The sequence below is a fragment of the Salmo salar genome, chromosome 09, assembly GCF_965601325.2.
Source record: "Salmo salar chromosome 09, fSalSal1, whole genome shotgun sequence".
NCBI lineage: Eukaryota > Metazoa > Chordata > Actinopteri > Salmoniformes > Salmonidae > Salmo > Salmo salar.
This window is the reverse complement of record NC_138299.1, coordinates 16,603,270-16,629,993: the sequence shown is the minus strand read 5'-3', so window position 1 is coordinate 16,629,993 and position 26,724 is coordinate 16,603,270. Positions and strand designations below refer to the sequence as shown.

At 43.9% G+C, this 26,724-nt stretch overlaps 1 protein-coding gene across 2 annotated transcripts in view; it reads right to left on the bottom strand.

Moving 5' to 3' along the window:
* Positions 1-26,724, bottom strand: part of LOC106610779 (rho guanine nucleotide exchange factor 10) — a 93,985-nt gene that overhangs the window by 27,800 nt on the left and 39,461 nt on the right. For both annotated transcript variants that reach the window (XM_014210340.3, XM_045723421.2), the window contains 7 exons: positions 20,554-20,669; positions 19,896-20,023; positions 15,048-15,148; positions 14,424-14,545; positions 14,149-14,235; positions 9,833-10,062; positions 9,529-9,686 (listed from right to left, as the gene is read on the bottom strand). In XM_014210340.3, coding sequence (XP_014065815.2) covers positions 9,529-9,686; positions 9,833-10,062; positions 14,149-14,235; positions 14,424-14,545; positions 15,048-15,148; positions 19,896-20,023; positions 20,554-20,669 — 942 coding nt within the window. The remainder of the gene's footprint in view (positions 1-9,528; positions 9,687-9,832; positions 10,063-14,148; positions 14,236-14,423; positions 14,546-15,047; positions 15,149-19,895; positions 20,024-20,553; positions 20,670-26,724) is intronic.

Genomic DNA, 26,724 nt, shown 5'->3' with positions numbered 1-26,724 from the left:
TACAAAAGTATCTATATCCACAGTAAAACGAGTCCTATATCGACATAACCTGAAAGGCCACTCAGCAAAGAAGAAGCCACTGCTCCAAAACCGCCATAAAAAAGCCAGACTACGGTTTGCAACTGCACATGGGGACAAAGATCGTACTTTTTGGAGAAATGTCCTCTGGTCTGATGAAACAAAAATAGAACTGTTTGGTCATAATGACCATCGTTATGTTTGGAGGAAAAAGGGGGAAGCTTGCAAGCCGAAGAACACCATCCCAACCGTGAAGCACGGGTGTGGCAGCATCATGTTGTGAGGGTGCTTTGCTGCAGGAGGGACTGGTGCGCTTCACAAAATAGATGGCATCATGAGGTGGGAAAATTATGTGGATATATTGAAGCAACATCTCAAGACATCAGTCAGGAAGTTAAAGCTTGATTGCAAATGGGTCTTCCAACTGGACAATGACCCCAAGCATACTTCCAAAGTTGTGTCAAAATGGCTTAAGGACAACAAAGTCAAGGTACTCGAGTGGCCATCAAAGCTCTGACCTCAATCCTATAGATCATTTGTGGGCATAACTGAAAAAAGCGTGTGCGAGCAAGGAGGCCTACAAACCTGACTCAGTTACACCAGCTCTGTCAGGAGGAATAGGCCAAAATTCACCCAACTTATTGTGGGAAACTTGTGGAAGTGTCCCCAAAACATTTGACCCAACAATTTAAAGGCAATGCTACCAAATACTAATTGAGTGTATGTAAACTTCTGACCCACTGGGAATGTGATTAAAGGAATGAAAGCTTTAATAAATAATTCTCTACTATTATTCTGACATTTCACATTATTAAAATAAAGTGGTGATCCTACTGACCTAAGACAGGGAATTTTCACTAAGATTAAAATGTCAGGAATTGTGAAAATGTTTGTTTAAATGTACTTGGCTAAGGTGTATGTAAACTTCTGATTTCTTTCGTTGCAAAGAGCAGTGTCTTAAAAGTTCTTAAGGCTAGGGGGCAGTATTTTGACATCCGGATGAAAAGCATGCCCAAAGTAAAATGCCTGTTACTCAGGCCCAGAAGCTAGGATATGCATATAATTGGTAGAAAACACTAAAGTATCTAAAATTGTTAAAATAATGTCTGAGTATAACAGAACTGATTTGGCAGGTGAAACACCGAGGACAATCCATCCAGGGATTTTGTTTTTTTTAGGTCATTGGATCTTCCAATGCTTTCTATGGGAAACCCGATTTATTAGGACCCAAATTACAGTTCCTATGGCTTCCATTAGATGTCAACAGTCTTTAGAAATTGTTCAATGTTTTTATTTTGAGAAATGAAGAAGTAGTCCGATTCTTTCCATTGTCACTCAGAAGGACTAGTCTTTTGGTGCACGTAACAGGATCACGCTCCGTGTTGTTTTTCTCCGGTATTGGAAACAGATTATTCTGTCTTAAATTCTATCGATTATTTACATTTTAGGGTACCTGAGGTTGGATTAGGAATGTTGTTTGAAATATTTTGACTAAGTTTACAGGTAACTTATTAGATACTTTGTAGGCATGTTGGGCGAGTTGGAACTGGTGTATTTCTCAATCAAACGCGCCAAATAAATGGACATTTTTGGGACATAAAGGGCTTTATCGAACAAAAACGACCATTCATTGTGTAACAGACATTTGGGATTGCAAAAAGATGATCTTCAAAACGTATGCGATTTATTTTACAGCTATTTCTGACTTTCGTTATGCATCTGTTTGGTTGGAAAATGTTTTTTCATGGTTTTGTATGGGGGCGCTGTCCTCAGATAATCATATGGTATGCTTTCGCCATAAAGCCTTTTTGAAATCTGACAAAGCGGCTGCATTAACAAGAAGTTTATTTTTTGAAATGATGTAAGACACTTGTATCATCATGAATGTTTAATATTACTTAGTATTTTTGAATTTCGCGCTCTGTAATTTACCAGATGTTGTCAAATCTAAATCTATCCCGTTAACAGGATTTGAGCGTTAAGTGGTCTCTAAGAGGTTTTAACAGCACGATTTGCCGAGGCAGAATACTCTGAGCGCAGCCCAATCCAGAATTCTGAGAGTGGCTTCTGATTAAATTAAATTTACACAGAACCGCTTGCTGCAATTTCGATGAGGCTCTTGTTCAAATATCGGTATGTGAACTGGAGGCAGGGCATGAAAGGGATAACGAATCCAGTTGTTTGTGTCGTCCGTTTCGGGAAAGTACCTGCGTAATTGCGCATCCAACTCACTCAGGTGCTTCGCTATATCACATTTGACATTGTTCGTAAGCTTGAGTTCATTTGCAAAAAAAATAAAATCACCCAAATAGACCAGTCGTGTGAGAAACTCGTCATTATGCAAGCAGTCAGACAAGTGAAAATTATGGTCAGTAAAAGAAAACTTCAAGCTTGTCTCTCAATTAAAAAAAAAAAAATGTGTCAATACCTTGCCCTTTGATAACCAGCGCACTTCTGTAAGTTGTAAAAGCGTTACATGGTCACTGCCCATATCACTGCAAAGTGCAGAAAATACACTAGAGTTCAGGGGCCTTGCTTTAACAAAGTTAACCATTTTCATTGTAGTGTCCAAAACATCTTTCAAGCCGGCAGGCATTCCCTTGGCAGCAAGAGCCTCTCGGTGGATGCTGCAGCGTACCCAAGTGGCGTCGGGAGCAACTGCTTGCACGCACGTTACCACTCCACTATGTCTCCCTGTCATGACATTTGCGCCATCTGTACAGATTCCAACATCTTGACCACCAAAGTCCATTTGATGTCACAAACCTGTCCAGTACTTAAAAAATATTCTCTCCTGTTATCCTCTTCTGCAAACCAGGACGTCTCCCTTAATGTCCACGCACTGAGCACATGTCCACCCCCCCATAAACATAACAGACATATACCAGGAGCTGTGCCAGACCTGCCACGTCTGTTGACTCATCAAGCTGTGACGCATAGAATTCACTGGCTTGGAAGCGAAGCAGTAATTGTTTCAAAACATCTCCTGCCATGACACTGATGCGTTGTGAAACAGTGTTGTTTGATGAAGGCATTGTCTGTATAGTTTTTTGGGCCTTTTCCCCCAGCATTGTCCCAGCCATATCCACCGCAGCAGGAAGAATGAAGTCCCACAATAGTATGGGGCTACCCTGTCATAGCCACTCAAAATATAAACACACTTCTAGCCCCTTCTTATTAAATGGCATCTGTTGCTTTTTCTTTCAAATTGGTATGTTTTGTTTCTAAATGTCTGCTCAAAATATAAAACACACTGTGGGTGAGGAAAGGCACTCTTCCAATATAAGTGAACCCCAAATCAATGTAGTTCTCATCATATTTGCGCCTCTTCGATGGTCCAACATCCCTGTCTGTTGTTCGTGCCTTCCCAGATAAGGGGGCAGTAGCTCTTCGGCTGCATCAGATTCACAACTGTCAGTGTCCAGGCTAGCTGGGCTAACAACAAATGTAGAATTACTGACGCTAGCATTGAATGTGCTCGTGGAAGCAGAACAACTTGTTTTGTCGACAGGTGCAGGTGTAGTACTGCTGGTATGTGTCTCTATGGATGCGGGCCTTACTTTTTTTTTAACCATTTATCAATTTTCCAGCAAACGGAATGAGCAGCAGCTACGTTTGGCAACATACGGACCGTTAGTGGAATTCCCGCAAGAGAGTAACAGTTAATGTGATTGGATGTTAACTATTGTGTTGTTATTTCGCTGAACACTAGGATGGTTTAATTTTTTTGCATCAGTGGCTTGTAGGCTGTGTGGAAACCAGGAGATACTAAATGTGTTTATGTTCATTAACGGTCAATTACCGTGAAACCTACAGTTATTTGCTTGACAATCACCGGCTGACGAAATGTAATGACCGCCCATCCCCATCTACTGCATTACTAACCCAATGCATTGTAAGGGAATCTAAAACATGCTACATGTTTTTCATTATTCTTAAGGCCTACTGCAACATCTCCTTGACTCTATCAAGCGAAGCAAACGATGCCAACCCACTGAATGAATGACAAATGGATAGAATTGTGCAAGTTACTTCAAATTAGGGCAAACTGAATGACGAGGGTGAAGAGGTTGATTTAATTTACAACAGTGTAATGGTGAGTTTGTGTTATGCCTATTTATCAGGCGTTGGCGCTCAGTTAGTAATTTGACCGCGCCTTGCGGGTTTATACCATTTCTCTTTTATGTTTTACTTTGTAAAAATTTGCTGTTACCAGGACTGTTTTATTTACTGTAACTCTATTACTACTCGAATATATTGTAAAAGGAAACAAAAACATGGTGTGTGTTGCAGTAGACCTTAAGAATAATGCAAAAGATATCCTTGACTATCCAACTTGAGCGGGAAACAAACGATGCCAGCCGGCCCATTGCAACTAAACCTAAACTATACCGAAACTAATTTCACACATACGAGTTAGCCTATTAAATTGACAATAATTTGATGACTGACAACATTAGGCCTATCAGTTATCAAAATTGTACATGGAGATGGGCGCATCTGGTAATTTACAGATGCAGGGAAAGGATCATCACTTTATCAAATCTTCCTGCAGAGTCACATGCAGGTACAACATTTCGATTTCTATATATAGTATCAGAAAATATTCTGTCATTTCTATTACACTTACCTTTGTCAAATAACTCTCATAACTCAAGAGGTATAGCTCCATTTCTAAATGTCACTTTTTCTAAGCACATGTCCACGCACTGAGCACATGTCCACGCACTGAGCACATGTCCACGCACTGAGCACATGTCCACGCACTGAGCACATGTCCACTCATGCGGCAGCATTGTTCTGGCTGGCTACTAAGCAAAAGCTAGTAACATAATAAACTTAAAATATGCTATTTATTTATGCAATTCATCCTTTAAAATTCTTCATGCACTGGTCCTTTTTGTTTAAGAATACAGCAAATGATTTCACCTGGTAGGAGATATAGATATATATGTCTCCAAAAAAAAGAATAAATAAATAAATATATATATATATATATATTTCTTTTTTCTTTTTTTTCACTTCTACTTTGTCAAAAGAAGCTGTACTGGACTTTATTTATTACTATAAATCCATTAATAAATGAAATCTACAAATAAAGTTGATCAAATGGACTACACTAATGTTTTATTGTAAGGGAAACTAAAATAGGCTATAGGCCAATTTTTTTTCTAGGATTTTGCAGAATTTTACAACACATATCCTTGACGCTATCTAAACAAATAACTATTGTTGTTATTAATTTAAACTTGATACATTTCTATGAATATTTCTTCATGCAATTAATCCTTTATAGTACACTGTATGACCAAACGTATGTGGACACCTGCTCGTAGAACATCTCATTCCAAAATCACAGACACTAATATGGAGTAGGTCCCCCCTTTGCTGCTATAACAGCCTCCACTCTTCTGGGAAGGCTTTCCACCACGTGTTGGAACATTGCTGAGGTCAGGCGCTGATGTGGGGCGATTAGGCCTGGCTTGCAGTCGGGGTTTCAATTCATCCCAAAGGTGTTCGATGGTGATGAGGTCAGGGCTCTGTGCAGGCCAGTCAAGTTCTTCCTCACCGATCTCGACAAACCATTTCTGTATGGACCTTGCTTTGTGCACGGGGGCATTGTCATGCTGAAAAAGGAAAGGGCCTTCCCCAAACGGTCCCAGAAATCAAACCCACTATCCTGGCATAGCAAATGCCATGCTCTACCAACTGAGCTAAATAAACACAGAACACCTAACTTGGACATAAAACAAAAGCTTTTTCATTTAAATATATTTGTATTTTGTGTTTGGTTAAGCTGATTTAGCTAGTACCATGGCTGTAAGTATTCCCATTTCAATTAAAAGTAACAAAATGCTCTACAACAAAGCTTTCTTAGTGTCCAACAATCTTTCTCTACCCTTAACCTTGTTCTGAACACCTCCAAAACAAAGGGCATGTGGTTTGGTAAGAAGAACGCCCCTCTTCCCACAGGTGTGATTACTACCTCTGAGGGTTTAGAGCTTGAGGTTGTCACCTCATAAGTACTTGGGCGTATGGCTAGATGGTGCACTGTCCTTCTCTCAGCACATATCAAAGCTGCAGGCTAAAGTTAAATCTAGACTTGGTTTCCTCTATCGTAGTCGCTCCTTTCACCCCAGCTGCCAAACTAATCCTGATTCAGATGACCATCCTACCCATGCTAGATTATGGAGACATCATTTATAGATCAGCAGGTAAGGGTTCTCTCGAGCAGCTAGATGTTCTTTACCGTTCGGCCATCAGATTTGCCACCAATGCTCCTTATAGGACACATCACTGCACTCTATACTCCTCTGTAAACTGATCATCTCTGTATGCCCGTCGCAAGACCCACTGGTTGATGCTTATTTATTAAACCGTCTTAGGCCTCACTCCCCCTATCAGAGAGATCTACTGCAGACCTCATCCTCCACATACAACACCCGTTCTGCCAGTCACATTCTGTTAAAGGTCCCCAAAGCACACACATCCCTGGGTCGCTCCTCTTTTCAGTTCGCTGCAGCTAGCGACTGGAACGAGCTGCAACAAACACTCAAACTGGACAGTTTTATCTCCATCTCTTCATTCAAAGACTCAATCATGGACAATCTTACTGACAGTTGTGGCTGCTTTGTGTGATGCATTGTTGTCTCTACCTTCTTGACCTTTGTGCTGTTGACTGTGCCCAATAATGTTTGTACCATATTTTGTGCTGCTACCATGTTGTTATGTTGTGCTGCTACCATGCCGTGTTGTCATGTGTTGCTGCCTCGCTATGTTGTCATCTTAGGTCTCTCTTTATGTAGTGTTGTCTCTCGTTGTGATGTGTGTTTTGTCCATTATTTATATTGTATTTTATTTATTTATTTTAATCCCAGGCCCCCGTGCCCGCAGGAGGCCTTTTGGTAGGCCGACATTGTAAATAAGAATTTGTTCTTAACTGACTTGCCTAGTTAAATAAAGGTTAAATAAAAAAACAGCATAGACCAACGGCCACTGACGTTTGATTTTGTAAATTTAAAAAAAGCAGCATCCAAAAAAAGATGTCCTGCTCCTTCCCTGACTTTTGTATTTTGTTTGTATTTTACACTGCTCATGTGTCCATAAATTTAATTTTAAAAAATCAAACAGAAAAGTATTTAAAGCTTTTTTACCAGTTTCTTTCACACCTAGTCCTAACTTAACCCACCAAGTCAATGTGCTGTAGGATGTTGGTACCTAGCCAGGTACTAATGAGTCTGTCTCTCCTCACTGAATGAATGACAAATGGATGAAATGGGTGATAATTGTGCACCTTACTTAACAATTGAATTTTAATTAGGCCGAACTGAATGATAAAGCGGGTGAAGAGGTAGATTTCATTTAGAAAGACAATAGTGTAATGAGTGTGTATTGCCTATTTATCAGCAGCAAATCATTTGACCATGTGCCTTGGGTGTTGATACCATTCTCTTTTACATTTTACTTTATAAAAAATAAGCTGTTACAGGACTGTTTATTATAACTATTACTAATCCAATTTATTGTAAGGGAAACTAACAGGAAAGGGTCTTCCCTAAACTGTTGCCACAAAGGTTGGAAGCACAGAATCATCTAGAATGTCATCCTATGCTGTAGCATTAAGATTTCCCTTCACTGGAACTAAGGGGCCTGGCCTGAATCATGAAAACAGCCATAGACCATTATTCCTCCTCCTCCAAACTTTACAGTTGGCACTGCGCATTGGGGCAGTTAGCGTTCTCCTGGCATCCGCCAACCCAGATTTGTCTGTCGGACTACTAGATAGTGAAGTGCGATTCATCACTCCAGAGAACGTGTTTTCACTGCTCCAGAGTCCAATGGCAGTGAGCTTTACACCACTCCAGCTGACGCTTGGCACTGCACAAGGTGATCTTAGGTTTGTGTGCGGCTCCTCTGAATTGTAAACCCATTTCATGAAGCTGCCGACGAACAGTTATTGTGCTGACGTTGCGTCTAGAGGCAGTTTGCATCTCGGTAGTGAGTGTTGCAACCGAGGACAGAATTTTCTTTATGCGCTACGTGCTTCAGCACTCGACTGTCAGGTTCTGTTAGCTTGTGTGGCCTACCACTGTGGCTGAGCTGTTGTTGCTCCTAGACGTTTCCACTTCACAATAACAGCACTTACAGTTGACCAGGGCAGCTCTAGTAGGGCAGAAATTTGATGGAACTGACTTGTTGGAAAGGTGGCGTCCTATGACGGTGCCACGTTGATGATCTTGGAGCTCTTCAGTAAGGCTATTCTCCTGCCAATGTTTGTGTATGGCAGTGTGCTCAAATTTTATACACCTGTCAGCAACGGGTTTATGTATTGCCTGAAAGCTCTTTTTTATATCACATAAGTATTCAGACCCTTTACTCAGTACTTTGTTGAAGCACCTTTGGCAGTGATTACAGCATCAAGTCTTCTTGGGTATGACGCTACAAGCTTGGCACACCTGTATTTGGGGAGTTTCTCCCATTCTTCTCTGCAGATTCTCTCAAGCTCCGTCAAGTTGGATGGGGAGCGTTGCTGCACAGATATTTTCAGGTCTCTCCAGAGATGTTCGATCAGGTTCAAGTCCGGGCTCTGGCTGGGCCACTAAAGTACATTCAGAGACTTGTCCCAAGCCACTCCTGCGTTGTCTTGGCTGTGTGTGTGCTTAGGGTCGTTGTCTTGTTGGAAGATGAACCTTCGCCCCAGTCTGAGGTCCTGAGCGCTCTGGAGCAGATTTTCATCAAGGATCTCTTTGTATTGTGCTCCGTTCATCTTTCCCTCGATCCTGACTAGTCTCCCAGTCTCTGCCTCTGAAAAACATCCCCACAGCATGATGCTTCACCGTAGGGATGGTGCCAGGTTTCCTCGAGATGTGAAGCTTGGCAATCAGGCCAAAGAGTTCAATCTTGGTTTCATCAGACCAGAGAATCTTGTTTCTCATAGCCTGAGAGTCTTTAGGTGCCTTTTGCCAAACTCAAAGCGTGCTGTCATGTGCCTTTTACTGACTTTTCTTGGCTTCTGTCTGGACAGTCTACCATAAAGGCCTGATTAGTGGAGTGCTGCAGAGATGGTTGTCCTTCTGGAAGATACTCCCATCTCCACAGAGGAACTCTAGAGCTCTGTCAGAGTGACCATTGGGTTCTTGGTCACCTCCCTGAGCAAGGCCCTTCTTTGTTTTTATTTTTATTTTTTACCTGTTTCCGCTTTGTCATTATGGGGTATTGTGTGTTGAATGCTGAGGATTTGTATTTATTTAATCCATTTTAGAATAAGGCTGTAATGTAACAATGTGAAAAAAGTCAAGGTGTCTGAATACTTTCCAAAGGCACTGTAAAGTGTAGTTTATGCACTATTTATCAAGCATCGGTGCTGATGTTTGCTGCACCTTGCGGGTTGATATGCATCTGATGCATATGCTAAAAGGTAACAACCCGGCAACGTTCTGTAGCAGGTATTTATATGCTGAAAAGCAGTTCTAGTGTTAAGAGACAGACAGCCTTCAGAACAAGCCTCACCTTGTGCTCTGGAGTAGATGGCAACTGAGCCACTCACTAGGCCAGCGTATAAACACTGCTTCTTGTGCACCAGGCTGGTCACGGTGGACTTGTCTAGGATGAAGAAGTGTTGGAGACGCACCTTCTTGGACTGCTGGCTGCTCTTATAGACTATGATACTGCAGAGAGGCAGAGAAAGGTTGTGAGGCGATATCATGAGCTGCGTTACTAAATCAAATACAATAAAAATCAATGAGTAGATTTATTTAGCTGACAGCAGAACCCAGAGTAGGCTATGACTACATAATCTGTTGACATCACATACCTGCCCTCCTCCATGCCCAGGCAGACAGTAGGGTTGTCACTGGCCTTCCCCACTAAGGAGAGGTTATTTTCCGGGTCCCCCACCCTATTCTCCTGGGTACTCTGCTCCATGGGTACATAGGCCATGCACAGGATCCGAGACTCCACATTGAAACACTCCGTCACCTTGGGGCTGGAGTTCTGCAGGGCCACGATGGCTATCTGACCCATCTGGTTGGTGCAGCTCGCCACCTGAACAGGGATAGGAGTAGTAACAGTTAGGAGTAGGGCAACAAGTTTTTCATGACCACATGACCTGACCAGGAAAGACTCCATGCCCCAGCTAGAAAATACAATCCTTTCTAATTCTGACCTCATCAGGGGTTGTGATACAATAGATAAAGTGGGAAAACAACAACCATGACAACAAAACATTTACAACGCTTTTAACCACTCCAGCAGAAAGCTGTACAGCAGACTGACCAATAGGAGCGTTGAGTGGGAGAGAACAGCCCTCTCAAGTGGGAGCCGTCATTGTAATGAGAACAGTCCATCACTGGAGGACATTTGGAGTCACAGAACTGTGGATGTGTTATCCCTGCCGCTGAAGTAAATACACACAGCTAAGAGGCTCTCAAACTGATAAATACAGTAAACATGCCACTGGTTCAGAGTTATAGCTCATGAATGAAAGGGCCTCTGTTCAATATTTAATTCCGATCTCACTGGGAGTGGAAGAAAGTTATTTTTTTTTAATAGGGATTTAAAGCTGATGAGTAAAATGGCTACTCGCAATATTTGGCACTGGTTACAAATCAAATCAACGTTTGTCACGTGCGCCGAATACAAATGCTTACTTACAGCCTCTAACCAACAGTGCAAAAAAGGAATTAGGTGAACAATAGGTAAGTAAAGAAACAGTGGAAAAAAATTGTAGCGAGGCTACATACAGACAGCGGTTAGTCAGGCTGATTGAGGTAGTATGTAGATGTGGTTAAAGTGACTATGCATATATGATGAACAGAGAGTAGCAGTAGCGTAAAAGAGGGGCTGGCGGGTGGCAGGACACAATGCAGATAGCCTGGTTAGCCAATGTGTGGGGGGCACTGGTTGGTCGGGCCAATTGAGGTAGTATGTACATGAATGTACAGATAAAGTGAATATGCATGATAAACAGAGAGTAGCAGCAGCATAAAAGAGGGATTGGGGGTAAAATAGTCCGGGTAGCCATTTGAGTACTTGTTCAGGAGTCTTATGGCTTGGGGGTAAAAACTGTTGAGAAGCATTTTTGTCCTAGACTTGGAACTCCGGTACCGCTTGCCATGCGGTAGTAGAGAGAACAGTCTATCACTGGGGTGGCTGGGGTCTTTGACAATTTTTAGGGTCTTCCTCTGACACCGCCTGGTGTAGAAATCCTGGATGGCAGGCAGCTTAGCCCCAGTGATGTACTGGGCCGTACACACTACCCTCTGTAGTGCCTTGTGGTCAGAGGCCGAGCAATTGCCGTACCAGGCAGTGATGCAACCCGTCAGGACGCTCTCGATGTTGCAGCTGTAGAACCTTTTGAGGATCTGAGGACCCATGCCAAATCTTTTTAGTTTCCTGAGGGGGAATAGGCTTTATTGTTCCCTCTTCACAACTGTCTTGGTGTGTTTGGACCATTCTAGTTTGATGTGGACCCCAAGGAACTTGAAGCTCTCAAACTGCTCCACTACAGCCCCGTCGATGAGAATGAGGGCGTGCTCGGTCCTCCTTTTCCTGTAGTCCACAATCATCTCCTTAGTCGTGGTTACGTTGAGGGATAGGTTGTTATTCTGGTACCACCCGGCCAAGTCTGACCTCCTCCCTATAGGCGGTCTCGTCGTTGATCAGGCCTACCGCTGTTGTGTCGTCAGCAAACTTGATGGTGTTGGAGTCGTGCCTGGCCATGCAGTCGTGGGTGAACAGGGAGTACAGGAGGGGACTGAGCACGCACCCCTGGGGGGCTCCAGTGTTGAGGATCAGCATGGCAGATGTGTTGCTACCTAACCTCCTGGGGGCGGCCTACCCACCTGGGGGCGGCCCGTCAGGAAGTCCAGGATCCAGTTGCAGAGGGAGGTGTTTAGTCCCAGGATCCTTAGCTTAGTGATGAGCTTTGAGGGTACTATGGTGTTGAACGCTGAGCTGTAGTCAATGAATAGCATTCTCACATAAGTGTTCCTTTTGTCCGGGTGGGAAAAGGCAGTGTAGAGTGCAGTAGAGATTGCATCATCTGTGGATCTGTTTGGGCGGTATGAAAATTGGAGTGGGTCTAGGGTTTCTGGGATAATGGTGTTGATGTGAGCCATTACCAGCCTTTCAAAGCACTTCATGGCTACGGACGTGAGTGCTACGAGTCTGTAGTCATTTAGGCAGGTTGCCTTGGTGTACTTGGGCACAGGGACTATGGTGGTCTGCTTGAAACATGTTGGTATTACAGACTCAAATCAGGGACATGTTGAAAATGTCAGTGAAGACTGCCAGTTGGTCAGCACATGCCCGGAGTACACGTCCTGGTAATCCGTCTGGCCCCGCAGCTTTGTGAATGTTGACCTGTTTAAAGGTCTTACTCACGTCGACTATGGAGAGCGTGATCACACAGTCTTCCAGAACAGCTGATGCTCTCATGCATGCCTCAGTGTTGCTTGCCTCGAAGCGAACATAGAAGTGATTTAACTCGTCTGGTAGACTCGTGTCACTGGGCAGCTCGCGGCTGTGCTTCCCTTTGAAGTCTAATAGTTTGCAAGCCTTGCCACATAAGACGAGCGTCGGAGCCGGTGTTGTACGATTCAATCTTAGCCCTGTATTGATGCTTTGCCTGTTTGATGGTTCGTCGCAGGGCATAGCAGGATTTCTTCTAAGCTTCCGGGTTAGAGTCCCGCACCTTGAAAGCGGCAGCTCTACCCTGTAGCTCAGTGCAAATGTTTCCTGTAATCCGTGGCTTCTGGTTGGGATATGTACGTACAGTCACTGTGGGGACAACATCCTTGATGCACTTATTGATAAAGCCAGTGACTGATGTGGTGTACTCTTCAATGCCATCGGAAGAATCTCGGGACATGTTCCTGTCTGTGATAGCACAACAGTCCTGTAGTTTAGCATCTGCTTCATCTGACCACTTTTTTTATAGACCGAGTCACTGGTGCTTCCTGCTTTAACTTTTGCTTGTAAGCTGGAATCAGGAGGATAGAGTTGTGGTCGGATTTACCAAATGGAGGGCGAGGGAGAGCTTTGTACGCGTCTGTGTGTGGAGTACAGGTGATCTAGAACTTTTTTCCCCTCTGGTTGCACATTTAACATGTTGATAGAAATTAGGTAGAACTGATTAAAGTCTCTGGCCACTAGGAGCACCGCCTCTGGGTGAGTGTTTCCTGTTTGCTTATTTCCTTATACAGCTGACTGAGTGCGGTCTTAGTGCCAGCATCTGTCTGTGGTGGTAAATAAACAGCCACGAAAAGTGTAGCTGAAAACTCTAGGCAAGTAGTGTGGCCTGCAATTTATCACAAGATACTCTACCTCAGGCGAGCAAAATCTTCCTTAGATTGTGCACCAGCTGTTGTTTACATGCACAGACCCCCCCCCCCCCCCGCCCGTCTACCAGAGTGTGCTGTTCTATCTTGCCGGTGCAGCGTATATCCTGCTTGCGGAATATCCATGTTATCATTCAGCCACGATTCCGTAAAACATAGGATATTACAGTTTTTGATGTTCCGTTGGTAGGATATTCGTGATCGTACCTCGTCTAATTTATTGTCCAATGATTGCACGTTGGCGAGTAATATTGACGGTAACTGCAGCTTTCCCACTCGCCTTCTGCGGATCCTCACGAGGCATCCTGCTCTGTGTCCCTGCGTCTCCTCCTCTTGCAAATAACTGGGATGTTGGCCCTGTCGGGTGTTCGGAGAACTTCCTGTGCGTCCTGCTTGTTGAAGAAAAAAAATCTTAATCTAATCCGAGGTGAGTGATCGCTGTCCTGATATCCAGAAGCTCTTTTCTGCCGTAAGATACGGTGGCAGAAACATTATGTACAAAATAATTTACAAATAACGCGGGGGGGGGGAAGAAAAAAAACCACATAATAGCACAATTGGTTGGGCGCCCGTAAAACTGCTGCCATTTCTTCCGGCGCCATTTTAGTCAAAAAAAAGCACAACAGAACTAAGTTGGCATCATTTGTAATGCAATGATGTACATGATGTCCATGCTGTCCATTGACAATTTCTTTTATAACATCTATGACTTCAATTGGTGTTTAGGCCTCATTAATAAGGGTTCAAGTAAAGTGCCATCAAATGACAAAAAGCCAGGTGTCCTACTCACCCACACACAGCCGTGTCCGAGTGCAGGTGTGTCTGCTGTGCTCCCTATGTTGATGTGGGGCTCGGGGTTATGGACCGCACACTCCACCTGACAGAGATAAAGAGAAACAGACTTACACATGTAAAGTGAAGAGTGGTGTATGTAAATTGTACTAGTTTCCTACATGGCATTGTAACAAATGATTGATGCGGTCAAGGGATAGGTCATCTTTAGATGGAGCCATTGACCCTGCCCATGGCTGACAGAGGAGGTGGTATGGGAGAGGTGATGCCCACCTTGAACTCCTGTAGTTTGGACATGACCACAGGCATCTGCCTGAGCAGGAGAGGATGTTTCTGCTTCTTGATCTGGTTACCATCATCCTCCGCAAAGAACCAGCCCTGCAGGTTGTCCTCCTCTGTTAACACACACACACACAATTTCATTTCTAAGAGGAACACCATCTCCAGTGTGGAGCAGTGATCCTAAATTCAAACCGTGAAATATTACATTTCCAAATATGTTACATAACACCTAATTCCATAATCTGAACACCAGATTCAGACGTTATAACTTTACAATCCATTTTACAGTCCAATGAGCCAGAGCTGGGAAAAAGGGAATTTCAACTTATGATATTTGCTTGGTAAACAGTGATTTTTAAATACCCATTGCTATGCAACTAAACCTTGAGTTTGGAAATGAGCCACAAAGCCAGTGGCAGTTTAAAATAATCACAAGTGGAAAAGGGCAGTGAGGCAGAGAGAGGCTGTCCCGCTGCATACACTCACTACAGTCCTCTATGGAACTACAAAGTGACAAAAGGCAGTAGGGAGAAGCAATAGGGAACACAAAATATCCAACACAGACAGACAGAGCATTGGGTCTGTGATTGTGACTGAGGCCAGACTAAGACATACCCAGAGCCAGCTTGGCCATCTGCAGGTTACTGATCCAGGACTGTTTGATGGCTGGAGAGAAGGTATTGAACACAGCAGAAAAGTATGTGGGCCTGCCAGACCTGCCAAGAAAGAGAAAAGAGATAAATGACAGACAGCAGTGTTGAGACAGTGACAGTATCCACGACAGAGTCTGTTGCAGAGATTGAATCCTGGAGTGTATTAACGGTTCTGCATCACGACATTCACTTCAATTTTTTTTTAAATAAATCACCTAATAGCAGGAACAGCACAATCTAGTGGTCAGAACCTCGTAATATCAGGATGTAAGACGTGACATAAACCCAACAACTTTAATGACTAATACATTACATAGGATGAAGATACAATACCCTAAGCCGCAGCACCATACTACTTGACAAATATAGAGAACTGATGCTATATAGACACACACACACACACACACGTTGTTGGGGGGGAGGGGCTGGCGTGGGGATCCGTGGATCGCTTTTGAGCACTTCTTTGGATTCCTCATGTCTTACACATTGTTAGATAAAAAGTTCGGTCCCAATCGGATTTTAGGTACTATAATTATAGAATATTATATAAATGAAAAATGTCCAATCAGGGCGCAATCAATTTGCTTAATTTCTCAAAGATCAAATTATATATTTCAACAAAATAATGTTTCCGGAATGCTCATCTTATTCGTTTCTAACTACAGAACAAATCGGAGATGGTGGGTGACATGGCTTGCTGTCGGGGGAGGGGAATCTGTGTGACCCTAACAGCTGAAAGGACATGTGATCCTGCTCTCGTTAAGGGCCTTTCTCATTGACAAAAGTTGGAGGCAGCACAGTGACATTTCAATTGACACAATATGTACATTAACTTTTCAATTCACATCCACAACGGAACGTCATGTGGGTTTGGCGCTAGGCAATGGACATTTACCGTAACTATCCCTATAAAATATCCCAGTACAGGCACTAGCCAGCATGCCTCAACTATGCACGCGACTTTATCTTAACCATATTACACGATTGAAAAATGGAACCAAACCACATCACACTCTTGAATAATGCAACAATACACAAGGACGTGCAGAAAAAAAGGGTTTATTTTCTCATCTGAAGGCAATACTCATTACATTTTAGCTTCAAGACAAAACAGAGTTGCTAACAGCCTGTCTTCAAGTAACGTTAGCCTATGAACAATTTGCCCTACTAACCCTCTCATACATTACTTCATCAGGCTTCATTTAAAAAAATATCAAATAATTTGGCCTACATATGGTAAAAGCTAATTGCGTCTGAAAAGGTGGGTATAATATACAGTTAAAGTCGGAAGTTTACATACACCTTAGCCAAATACATTTAAACCCAGTTTCACAATTCCTGACATTTAATCATAGTAAAAATTCCCTGTCTTAGGATCACCACTTTATTTTAAGAATGTGAAATGTCAGAATAATAGTAGAGAGAATGATTTATTTCAGCTTTTATTACGTTCATCACATTCCCAGTGGGTCAGAAGTTTACATACACTCAATTAGTATTTCGTAGCCTTCCCACAATAAGTTGGGTGAATTTTGGCCCATTCCTCCTGACAGAGCTGGTGTAACCGAGTCAGGTTTGTAGGCCTCCTTGCTCGCACACGCTTTTTCAGTTCTGCCCACAAATTTTCTGTAGGATTGAGGTCAGGGCTTTGTGATGGCCACTCCAATACCTTGACTTTGTTGCCCATTTTGCCACATCTTTGGAAGTATGCTTGGGGTCATTGTCCATTTGGAAGACCCATTTGCGACCAAGCTTTCACTTCCTGACTGATGTCTTGAGATGTTGCTTCAATATATCCACATAATTTTCCTGCCTCATGATGCCATCTATTTTGTGACGTGCACCTGTCCCACCTGCAGCAAAGCACCCCCACAACATGATGCTGCCACCCACGTGCTTCACGGTTGGGATGGTGTTCTTCGGCTTGCAAATGTCCCCCTTTTTCCACCAAACATAACGATGGTCATTATGGCCAAACAGCTCTATTTTTGTTTCATCAGACCAGAGGACATTTCTCCAAAAAGTACGATCTTTGTCCCCATGTGCAGTTGCAAACCGTAGTCTGGCTTTTTTAATGGCGGTTTTGGAGCAGTGGCTTCTTCCTTGCTGAACGGCCTTTCAGGTTATGTTGATATAGGCCTCGTTTTACTGTGGATATAGATACTTATGTACCCGTTTCCCCCAGCATCTTCACAAGGTCCTTTGCTGTTGTTCTGGGATTGATTTGCACTTTTCGCATCAAAGTACAGAACGCGTCTCCTTCCTGAGCGGTATGATGGCTGCGTGGTCCCATGGTGTTTATACTTGCGTACTATTGTTTGTACAGATGAACGTGGTACCTTCACGTTTGGAAATTTCTCCCAAGGGTGAACCAGACTCGTGGAGGGCTACAATTTTTTTTCCTGAGGTCTTGGCTGATTTCTTTAGATTTTCCCATGATGTCAAGCAAAGAGGCACTGAGTTTGAAGGTAGGCCTTGAAATACATCCACAGGTACACCTCCAATTGACTCAAATGATGTCAATTAGCCTATCAGAAGCTTCTAAAGCCATGACATCATTTTCTGGAATTTTCCAAGCTGTTTAAAGGCACAGTGTAAGTGTATGTAAACTTCTGACCCACTGGAATTGTGATACAGTGAATTATAAGAGAAATAATCTGTCTAAACAATTGTTGGAAAAATTACTCATGTCATGCACAAAGTAGATGTCCTAACCGACTTGCCAAAACCATAGTTTGTTAACAAGAAATCTGTGGCGTGGCTGAAAAATTAGTTTTAATGACTCCAACCTAAGTGCATGTAAACTTCCCACTTTGCCTGTATGGGGAGTTGCGACAAGCGACGAGCTGTTTTATAGGAAGCCCATACACGCCACCCCAAAAAATGTATACATTGAATTGCCTCGTGATTTGTCAACTCGTGCACAATGAATCTGTGCTTCAGTCTGATTAACTGCAGCCTATAACAACCACAGCTGCAGGTAGCTTAGATCCTTTCTGATCCCATCTGTGCCTGGTCAGGGGAAATGAAGCGGTAACGTCATGTATTTATAGCCTTATATAGGCCCCTTTATTTGTGTTCTGAGAAAATATGAATGTGATCAAATTTGGTTTATATTCAATTTTTGGGGGGCTACCTAGGCCTATTTAATCTGAAATTATTGACTGGAATTAATCAAATCAACACAAGTGATGACATACTGTGTGAATAACTTCTTAATTACAGATGTAAAAGGCCAACACGATACAACTCTGCATAAAGCAAGCTCAACCCTGTTATTAGTTATATTGTCCAATCATAGTTGCTGTCTCTTTTTCTGTATAAAGGACCCTCCCCCCGTTCCACTGTTCTGACCAGCAAACTAAAATCCTGAGCCGGTTCGAACCCCAGAAAAGTAACTGTATAGATCGTTCCTTTTTAAAACTTCTGAAATACATTTTATTGTACATTTAGCTTGACATGAAATTACTTGACCAATGGATAGAGCAGCTTGCTATGGAACGGGCAAGCTATGTACATGCATTGGACAAAAAAGGCAAAGGGGATACCTAGTTAGCTGCACAACTGAACACATTCAACTGGTTACTGGTCCAACGCTCCTAACCGCTAGGCTACCTGCCGCCCCTATAGTTTAGTGTTGGGTGCGACTGAAATTTAGCGGGTGAGAAGAGTGCTGGGCATGAAGCACTGGGCATCTTGTTGTTATGACATACATTATCTTAATTAGGCCCACAGAGTGTTGGGCTGGACGAGACAATTCTGTTCACATTGCCCTGCTCAGAGGGGGGCAACTGTCAGGCGAGCGTCGTGCGCTACCTCCAGAGACAGCGCTGGAGACGTAGCAAGTTCACATTATTAAAAAGAGGTATAGTCGAGAGGGTATTCTCTCAAAACCTCTAGAGAGTCTGTCGTAGTGTGAAAAGGGTCTTAGAGACAGCAGACAGACAGGGCTGTGAGGTAATGGAAGCCAACGGTGTTTATAACAGCTAATATCAGCTAACGTAAATAACATCTCTCTGGCATGCATCTTGCCTTACACTCTCTCACTCCATCTCTCTCGCTCTCTCCCTGGAATGCGGTGTTTTTAGATGGAGGGATCAGAGAGGAATGACAGTAGCACAGCTGCGTCTCAAAACGGGATGCCCAGGAGTAAGAGGTAATTTGACCAGTTAAAAACGGCAAGCAGAGTAAGAGTCAACAAGTTCAAGGTGCCAGTGGGCCAGGGAGTACTCTCCTATAGTAATGAGTGGATGAAACAGCTGCATTGTCTTCTCTGAGGTGAGAGACACACTGCTCCACAGCAGAGAGCATAGAGCTCTAACAGACTCAAATCATACCCCCGAGATCATATTAGGACAAAGCTCAAGTTGTTTATCCACCGTGACAGTAAGTCTGTGCCCATTCCTGGATGGTGAGAGAGGACAGTGACGGAGTGAGGACATAGGGGCCTGACCTAGTGTGAGAGAGAGTGCGAGAGACAGCGACGTGGGTGAGGGGTCTATAAGAGAGAGACAGCGACGTGGGTGAGAGGTCTATAAGAGAGAGACAGCGACGTGGGTGAGGGGTCTATAAGAGAGAGAGAGCGACGTGGGTGAGGGGTCTATAAGAGAGAGAGAGAGCGACGTGGGTGAGGGGTCTATAAGAGAGAGACAGCGACGTGGGTGAGGGGTCTATAAGAGAGAGACAGCGACGTGGGTGAGGGGTCTATAAGAGAGAGACAGCGACGTGGGTGAGGGGTCTATAAGAGAGAGACAGCGACGTGGGTGAGGGGTCTATAAGAGAGAGACAGTGATGTGGGTGAGACACTGACTTGTCCTGTTTGCCAGGCAGCTGCAGCTGGATCCTACAGCGATCTGCAGCCCGGATCTCCTCCTCCTTCTTCAGAATGAGACGCTGCAGACCCGACACCCAGTCATGGGCCACCGTAGGGTTAACGTTCTACAAGAGAGAGGGATGGAGGGAGAGAAGAGAGAGAGTCAGATAAAGTATTAACACAAGACACTGCTTATAACGTCGTCCATGTCGGATGAAAACTAGATCCATTACGGTTTTCAAGTCATGCCATTGGGCGAGCAGAGATTGACTCCACACACCAGCTCGTACAAATTGACCACAAAAGCCCCCCCCCCCCCCTCTGTGTTGTGTGAGAGACACATGTTTCTCTGTGTGCCTCTGGCCTGTTCTCTGCTCCCCCACCACTATGCCCTCCATCTCTGACAGGACTCACACATAAACAAACACTGGCTAGTTGGGTCTCACAGTCCAGCACCACACAGCGCTGTCTGGGCAAATTACTGTACACCAGACTACAGTGTTTGTCAGGGCCCTCTCTCTGTCTGCTGCGGCCACAGCTCGACATGACACATCAAAACCTCAGGGACATATTTACACACAGGCAAATAATATAGTTGTATTTTCACTCGACGAAAACAAGCCTTAAAATGAATGCAGCGATAAATGCTGCTCACCTGGTAGTTTCCCTTGAGGCTACCGATCATTCTGGAGATCTGGTTGACCAGGCTGAGGTCATGGATGAGGTTCTGCAGATCCTGGTACAGCTGGCCTGGACCCATGTACAGCTTATCTGGAAAGAGAGACAATGAGAAGTTGAATAAACTAATCAGCTGCCCTGGGCCCATGTACACCTTACCTAGGACTATCCCTGTCAACAGAAAATAAAATGTTGTTATTACCAAGTGAAGTAAGTTGTGATTCACAAATCTGAACCCATAGCCCATCTGCAACCATTTACCCAAGAATAGGAGCCATAAATATCTCAAAAGGCAATTCCTGGGCATTGAAAGCAGGAGGCCAAATAAGACCTGCCAGACAAAGATCAATAACAGTCAGATCCGTTTCCCACAGAGATCTGCGACATGTGTGCAAACTCACTTGGAATGGCACTGAACCACAGGACCACAGTGACGGAGTATGTGTGTGTGTGTGTGCTTTGTGAATGTTTTCACTTGAGTACCGTTACCTAACAGCAGTTGCCTGAGGCCAAGCTATTCTCTGCTGGTGTGTGTGTGTGTGTGTGTGTGTGTGTGTGTGTGTGTGTGTGTGTGTGTGTGTGTGTGTGTGTATATATATAAATAAATAAATAAATAAAATGTGTGCGCGCGTAGATGTGCCTTGCCTAACCAAGAAGCCAGTGAAGTGAGTGATTACTGTGTTTCTGTGGGTCCAGCTCAGGACAACGGACTGCTTTGTTTGTCAGCGCTCAGCCTGTAAATGACAGAGACACAGACAAAGAGTCTGACTCATCAGAGTGAGAAAGAGAGCGATGGGCCTCTTGTAGGCTCTGCCAGCACATAGCCTTCTCTCTAGGCTGTAGCTCACATTAAAACCTCCAGCATAGAGAGGATGACCCTCCTCGTCTTTCAGACAAGCCTGCCAACAAGTCATCATACGATACAATTTACACTGCAGCATATGGGACTATTAGCTAACAAGTAAGCAGGGAAGCTCTTAAAGATCATTTCACCATATGACTTTTCAACTTCTATTTTGTCACTCTCATAAGGCAGCAGATTGGAACTCGGAGGGGAAGGGTTCATGTGAATGGGAATTTCTGGCGCCAGGATTCCTGGAGTTCCCTCTGGTTTTGACAGTCTACTTTGTGGGCTCTATATGGCCCTTCACACTGCCCTAGTGTTCCAGCTCCATGGCAACTGCTCCAGTCTTCCCCAGGACTGGCCCAGAGAGGACCCTCAGAGAAACTGCCACCATGTTTGCACTTCACTAAAATGTACATACAGGAAGCTAATTCAGGGACTCGCTCTTCATCATGTACCAAAACATCATTCCACGTATATTTCCATTTTTCAGACAATATTTTGTTTGGTTGAAAGCATAGACAAGTATGATTAAAAATAATTTCTCTTTAATTCTGAAGCACGTAAAAATGTGATGGCGTTTCTGCTCTATTGGGCTAATTGCCTTGTCTAATGGTGTTCAAATATTCATGCCTCATCTGTCTTAATGAAGTCTGAGTGTTTGGAACCAGGTCAGGACAGAAACGCTGAAAAAGCTTCAGAGTCATGCTCTTTGGCTTGTCATCCATGGGAATTCCACAGGCCACGATTCATCTCCATGCTGATAAAAAGGTTGTTATTATAGGCTCTGACAAACACTGATGGAGGATATAATAAGCCATAATGAGAGTGAGTGCAATGGACAAGTACCCTGGACTGGTGCCGCCCACCCACCTCAACCATTACTGTGCTACAGGTACACCGACCTACACAGCATCATGGCTGGTCATAAAGTAATGCAGAAATGCAGAAGAGACTGGCTAAGCCATTACAGCGAGGGCACAAACTCCTCAATTAGGCCTTTGTGTGAAGGTCCTGGCACACTCACAAAGCTTGGAAGAGACTGTGACATCTTCAAGTAACCGGGTCTTTGGATGATCCCTCAACCTGCTATAAATCGCATATTCCTCAAGACTCTCAACTTCTTACCATGTGGAACTATGACAGGCTCAGCCAGAGGAACAAAGGGCCATGGTTTATTGTTTGAAAGTCTTTGTCAATTTAACTGACCCATCTCTTTTGGTGGTCCCAATTAGCTAAGCGGAGCACAACAGACGTGAGGTAGGCACACAGACATCCAGAGCAGAGCACAGGGAACTGTGACATTATACACTGGACCGTGTTTTCATTGCCTCTTTAGTAGGCAGGTCACCAGTGGCTTTGGCAGAACATATTGGAATATGGGGGGAGAGAGAGAGTCAGAGGCTGAGAGAGGCTGAGAGTAAGGGTTTTTCCACGTAGCCAGTTCAGAGACACAGAGGACTGATTAGGGAAAATCTAATCAGTATTGAAGAAATCAGGGGGGTGACATGGCCTGACCCATTTCTGTCAGGTGAAAATTACCATACTCTAATGTCTTCAATTCTAGTTCCATGTCAAGTTCAATTAGCAAACATTACTGAGGTGAACCAGACTGCTATTCAGTACATGTGGATCATCTCAGGGCAATTGGTTACTGGGGGTCTAACCTAGGTCAGGACTAGACAGCTGGACATGCCTGCCTGCCTGTCTGTCGGTCCAGATGCTGCTGTTGACCGTGCAGTTTTCAGCCCCCCATCAGGCCGTCTGTGGCAGATTAGAGGGCAGATGGAGGTATAACAGGTGGGTGAGTGGGTAAAGCCTTCCGCTTGGTTCAGCTGGCAGTGTTTGCGTACTGCCTTAAAAAGACCTTCACTTGAAAACTGAGAAAAAGCAGCAATAGTATTTTTTGTCCATCTTGAAATGCCGTAGCCAGTATACACTTATTCAAAATAGTCAACATTAAGCTAAGATAGATTTTTGAGTTGTCATTAATTGTGACATCTTAGTCACGCAATCTAAGATGTTTTGTTGAATGACAAAAACTACATTGAAGAATCCCTACTGTTGTCACGTCCTGACCAGCAGAGGGCGTAATTGTATTAGTTTTGGTCAGGACGTGGCAGAAGTTTTGTGTTGTGTGTTAGTTAATTGGGATTGGACTCCCAATTGAAGGCAGGTGTGTTGAGTTGCCTTTGATTGGGAGTCCTATATAGTAGTGTGTGTTTTTCCTTGGGGTTGTGGGTAATTGTTTCTGTTTAGTGTGTTTGCACCTGATAGGACTGTTGGCTGTCGGTTTTCTCAGTTTGTTTTGTATAGTGTTCTCTTTTGCTTTATTAAAGATGATGAACACTAACTCTGCTGCATTTTGGTCCTCAGACAGCCCTTACAACTGTTGACCAATCAACAAAGGTGTGTAGACTTCAGCTTGCCTCGAGAAAAAAATGTTGCGTGGATGAACAGCCCCCCCCCAAAAAAAAATTTTAATAAAAACTTGCCAAGGACTAAAACGAGCCAAATAATTTCACAAAATTACATAATATATGCACAAACTGTTCCAAACTGTTTTGGATAGGAAACATGCCCACACCTTAAGAGGCTTGGGAGAGGAAAGGAGACATGGTGGCAGTTGGGCAGTCAACGAGAGAGAGGAGAGGAAAGCTTGCTTATCCCCTGGCATTTCAGTGAGTAAGAGGATGAGCAAAAAAAAAAGGAATGGCCCATATGGTCAACTTCAGCCGGGGACCTGTGCTTTAAGAATATTGATGGAGAGCAGAACAGTCGATAACTAATGGACTCCTAAATAACACAGGCTTATGCACAATTACATCCATTTACAACCTCTCACTCGACGTCAACAAAACAAAAAGGAGATGATCATGGACTTCAGGAAACAGCAGAGGGAGCAGCCCCCTATCCACATCGAAGGGACAGTAGTGGAGAAGGTGGAACGTTTTAAGTTCCTCGGCATACACATCACTGACAAACGGAAATGGTGTGGTGAAAAAGGCACAACAACACCTCTTCAACCTCAGGAGGCTGAAGAAATTTGTCTTGTCACCTAAAACCCTGACAAACTTTTATAGATACACAAATCGAGAGCATCCTTTCGGGCTGCATCACCGCCTGGTATGGGAACTGCACCGTCCTCAACAGCAAGGCTCTCCAGATGGTGGTGTGGTCTGCACAACGTATCACCGTGGGCAAATTACCTGCCCTCCAAGACACCTACAGCACTCGATGTCACAGCAAGGCCAAAAAGATCATCAAGGACAACAACCACCAGAGCCACTGCCTGTTCACCCCGCTACCATCCAGAAGGCGAGGTCAGTACAGGTGCATTAAAGCTGGGACAGAGAAACAGCTTCGATCTCAAGGCCATCAGACTGCTAAACAGCAATCACTAACTCAGAGGCTGCTGCCTACATAGAGACTCATATCACTAGCCACTTTAATAAAATGGATCACTAGTCACTTTATACAATGCACTCTAAATAATGCCACTTTAATGTTAAACATATTTTACATTACTCATCTCATATGTATATACTGTACCTTGTACCATCTATTGCATCTTGCCTATGCCGCTCGGCCATCACTCGTACATATTCTTATTCCATCCCTTTAGATGTGTGTATTATGTTAGATTACTTGTTAGATATTACTGCACTGTCAGAACTACAAGCACAAGCATTTTGCTACACTCGCATTAACATCTGCTAACCATGGGTATGTGACCAATAGAATGTGATCTGATGTAGCCTCCAGGCATGTGGGTCAAAATTGCATGGCTACTAACAAACTATAAAGTCATCTAACATCACAGTGGCTAAACGGCATTGTACAGTAGAACATAACCCTGGTAATACAACTAAGAGTCAATATATCAAAGGGATGTGGCAGGGGATGCGAATAAGTTGCAACGGCTTTATACACATGTAGTGGACTAGATCATACTAGCACCACAGATGAGACGGACAGAGGGCAGCAGGCATCGGAGAGCTAGGTGGAATAAGACCGTGGTAATGTCTGCTCAGCCACATCCTGCCACGCACAGAAAACCACACCTATGACGAGCATACGATAAAGTAGTTACGCCACAGCATCAGTGGAGGCTAACGGAGGGGAGGACCGCTCATCATAATGGCTGGAACGGCATAAATGGAATGGAAACCTTGGTTTTGATATATATATGATACCATGCCACCCTCTTCCGGTCCAACCATTACCACAAGCCCGTCCTCACCAATTAAGGTGCCACCAACCTCCTGTGCATAACATCCTCCCTGCCTTCCTTCCCCAGTGGGTGTAGCGGCCGTCACCACCTGAACACAACACTAGCTAAATGAAAAGCACACTAACGTACCATTACATTACACATTAGCCATATCTGGTTGGTAGTCAGGAGTCCGGGTGAATGTTCTGGACTAAAAACAGCAACGGCATGGCTATGACCACAAATCATACAGTCTGGTTATGATGGTTTCCAATAAGGAGTTTAAAGAAACGGCCGGGCAGCTGCCAGAGCAGACCGGGGGGGGGGGGGGGGGGGACCCAGTGGAAAGAGTGAAGTCACTGACCCTGCAGACGGTGCAGAGTGGAGTTGGCTTCTTATAGACTCAAAACACCATGCAGTCGCTCCAAGGAAGCGCGCCATTTTAAAACGTCGCTCATTGGTTCCAGAGGGAAAGCCTGGCACATAGAAGATGATGGATTTGTCGATGATGTCTGAAATGAATCTATTATTATAAGGAAGTTGGCTCTGTTTTATTGAGTAGGTTGCTGCAATGCTGTAATCCGAGATAGAAAGCCCCCCCATGATTGGTTAGTAACATAAGTGGGTCATGTAGAGCCTGTTGTGTTGATCTGAGCCCACTGAGAGCTGGCCAAGCAGGCTGCTAGATAATTACAGTAATCATCTAGAACACATCAATATTTCAAAAGGGGGTGTTGAAGTATCATTTGCAGTAAGAGGAAATGGTATTGATTTTACACACAACAGAAAACAAGTTATTGCTCCCTGTACTGTATATGCAATGTACAGCCACTGTACACAGTAATGGCATGGTATTTCAATATAAGACCTCATATTCCCCTCTTTATGATTAGTTATGGGGTCATAAAGGAATGATTGCATCATGCAATGGAAAAGCCAGAGTTTCAGACCTCCAGTCCAGACCGCCAAGCTAATTGCTAATCAAATATCAGGGTTCTGGGCCTTTGGGGCGCTCTGTACACCCCCAAACCACATACACATCATATCTTATTTAATTTCACCCATTCCGATAGAAATCAAGACCCAGAAAG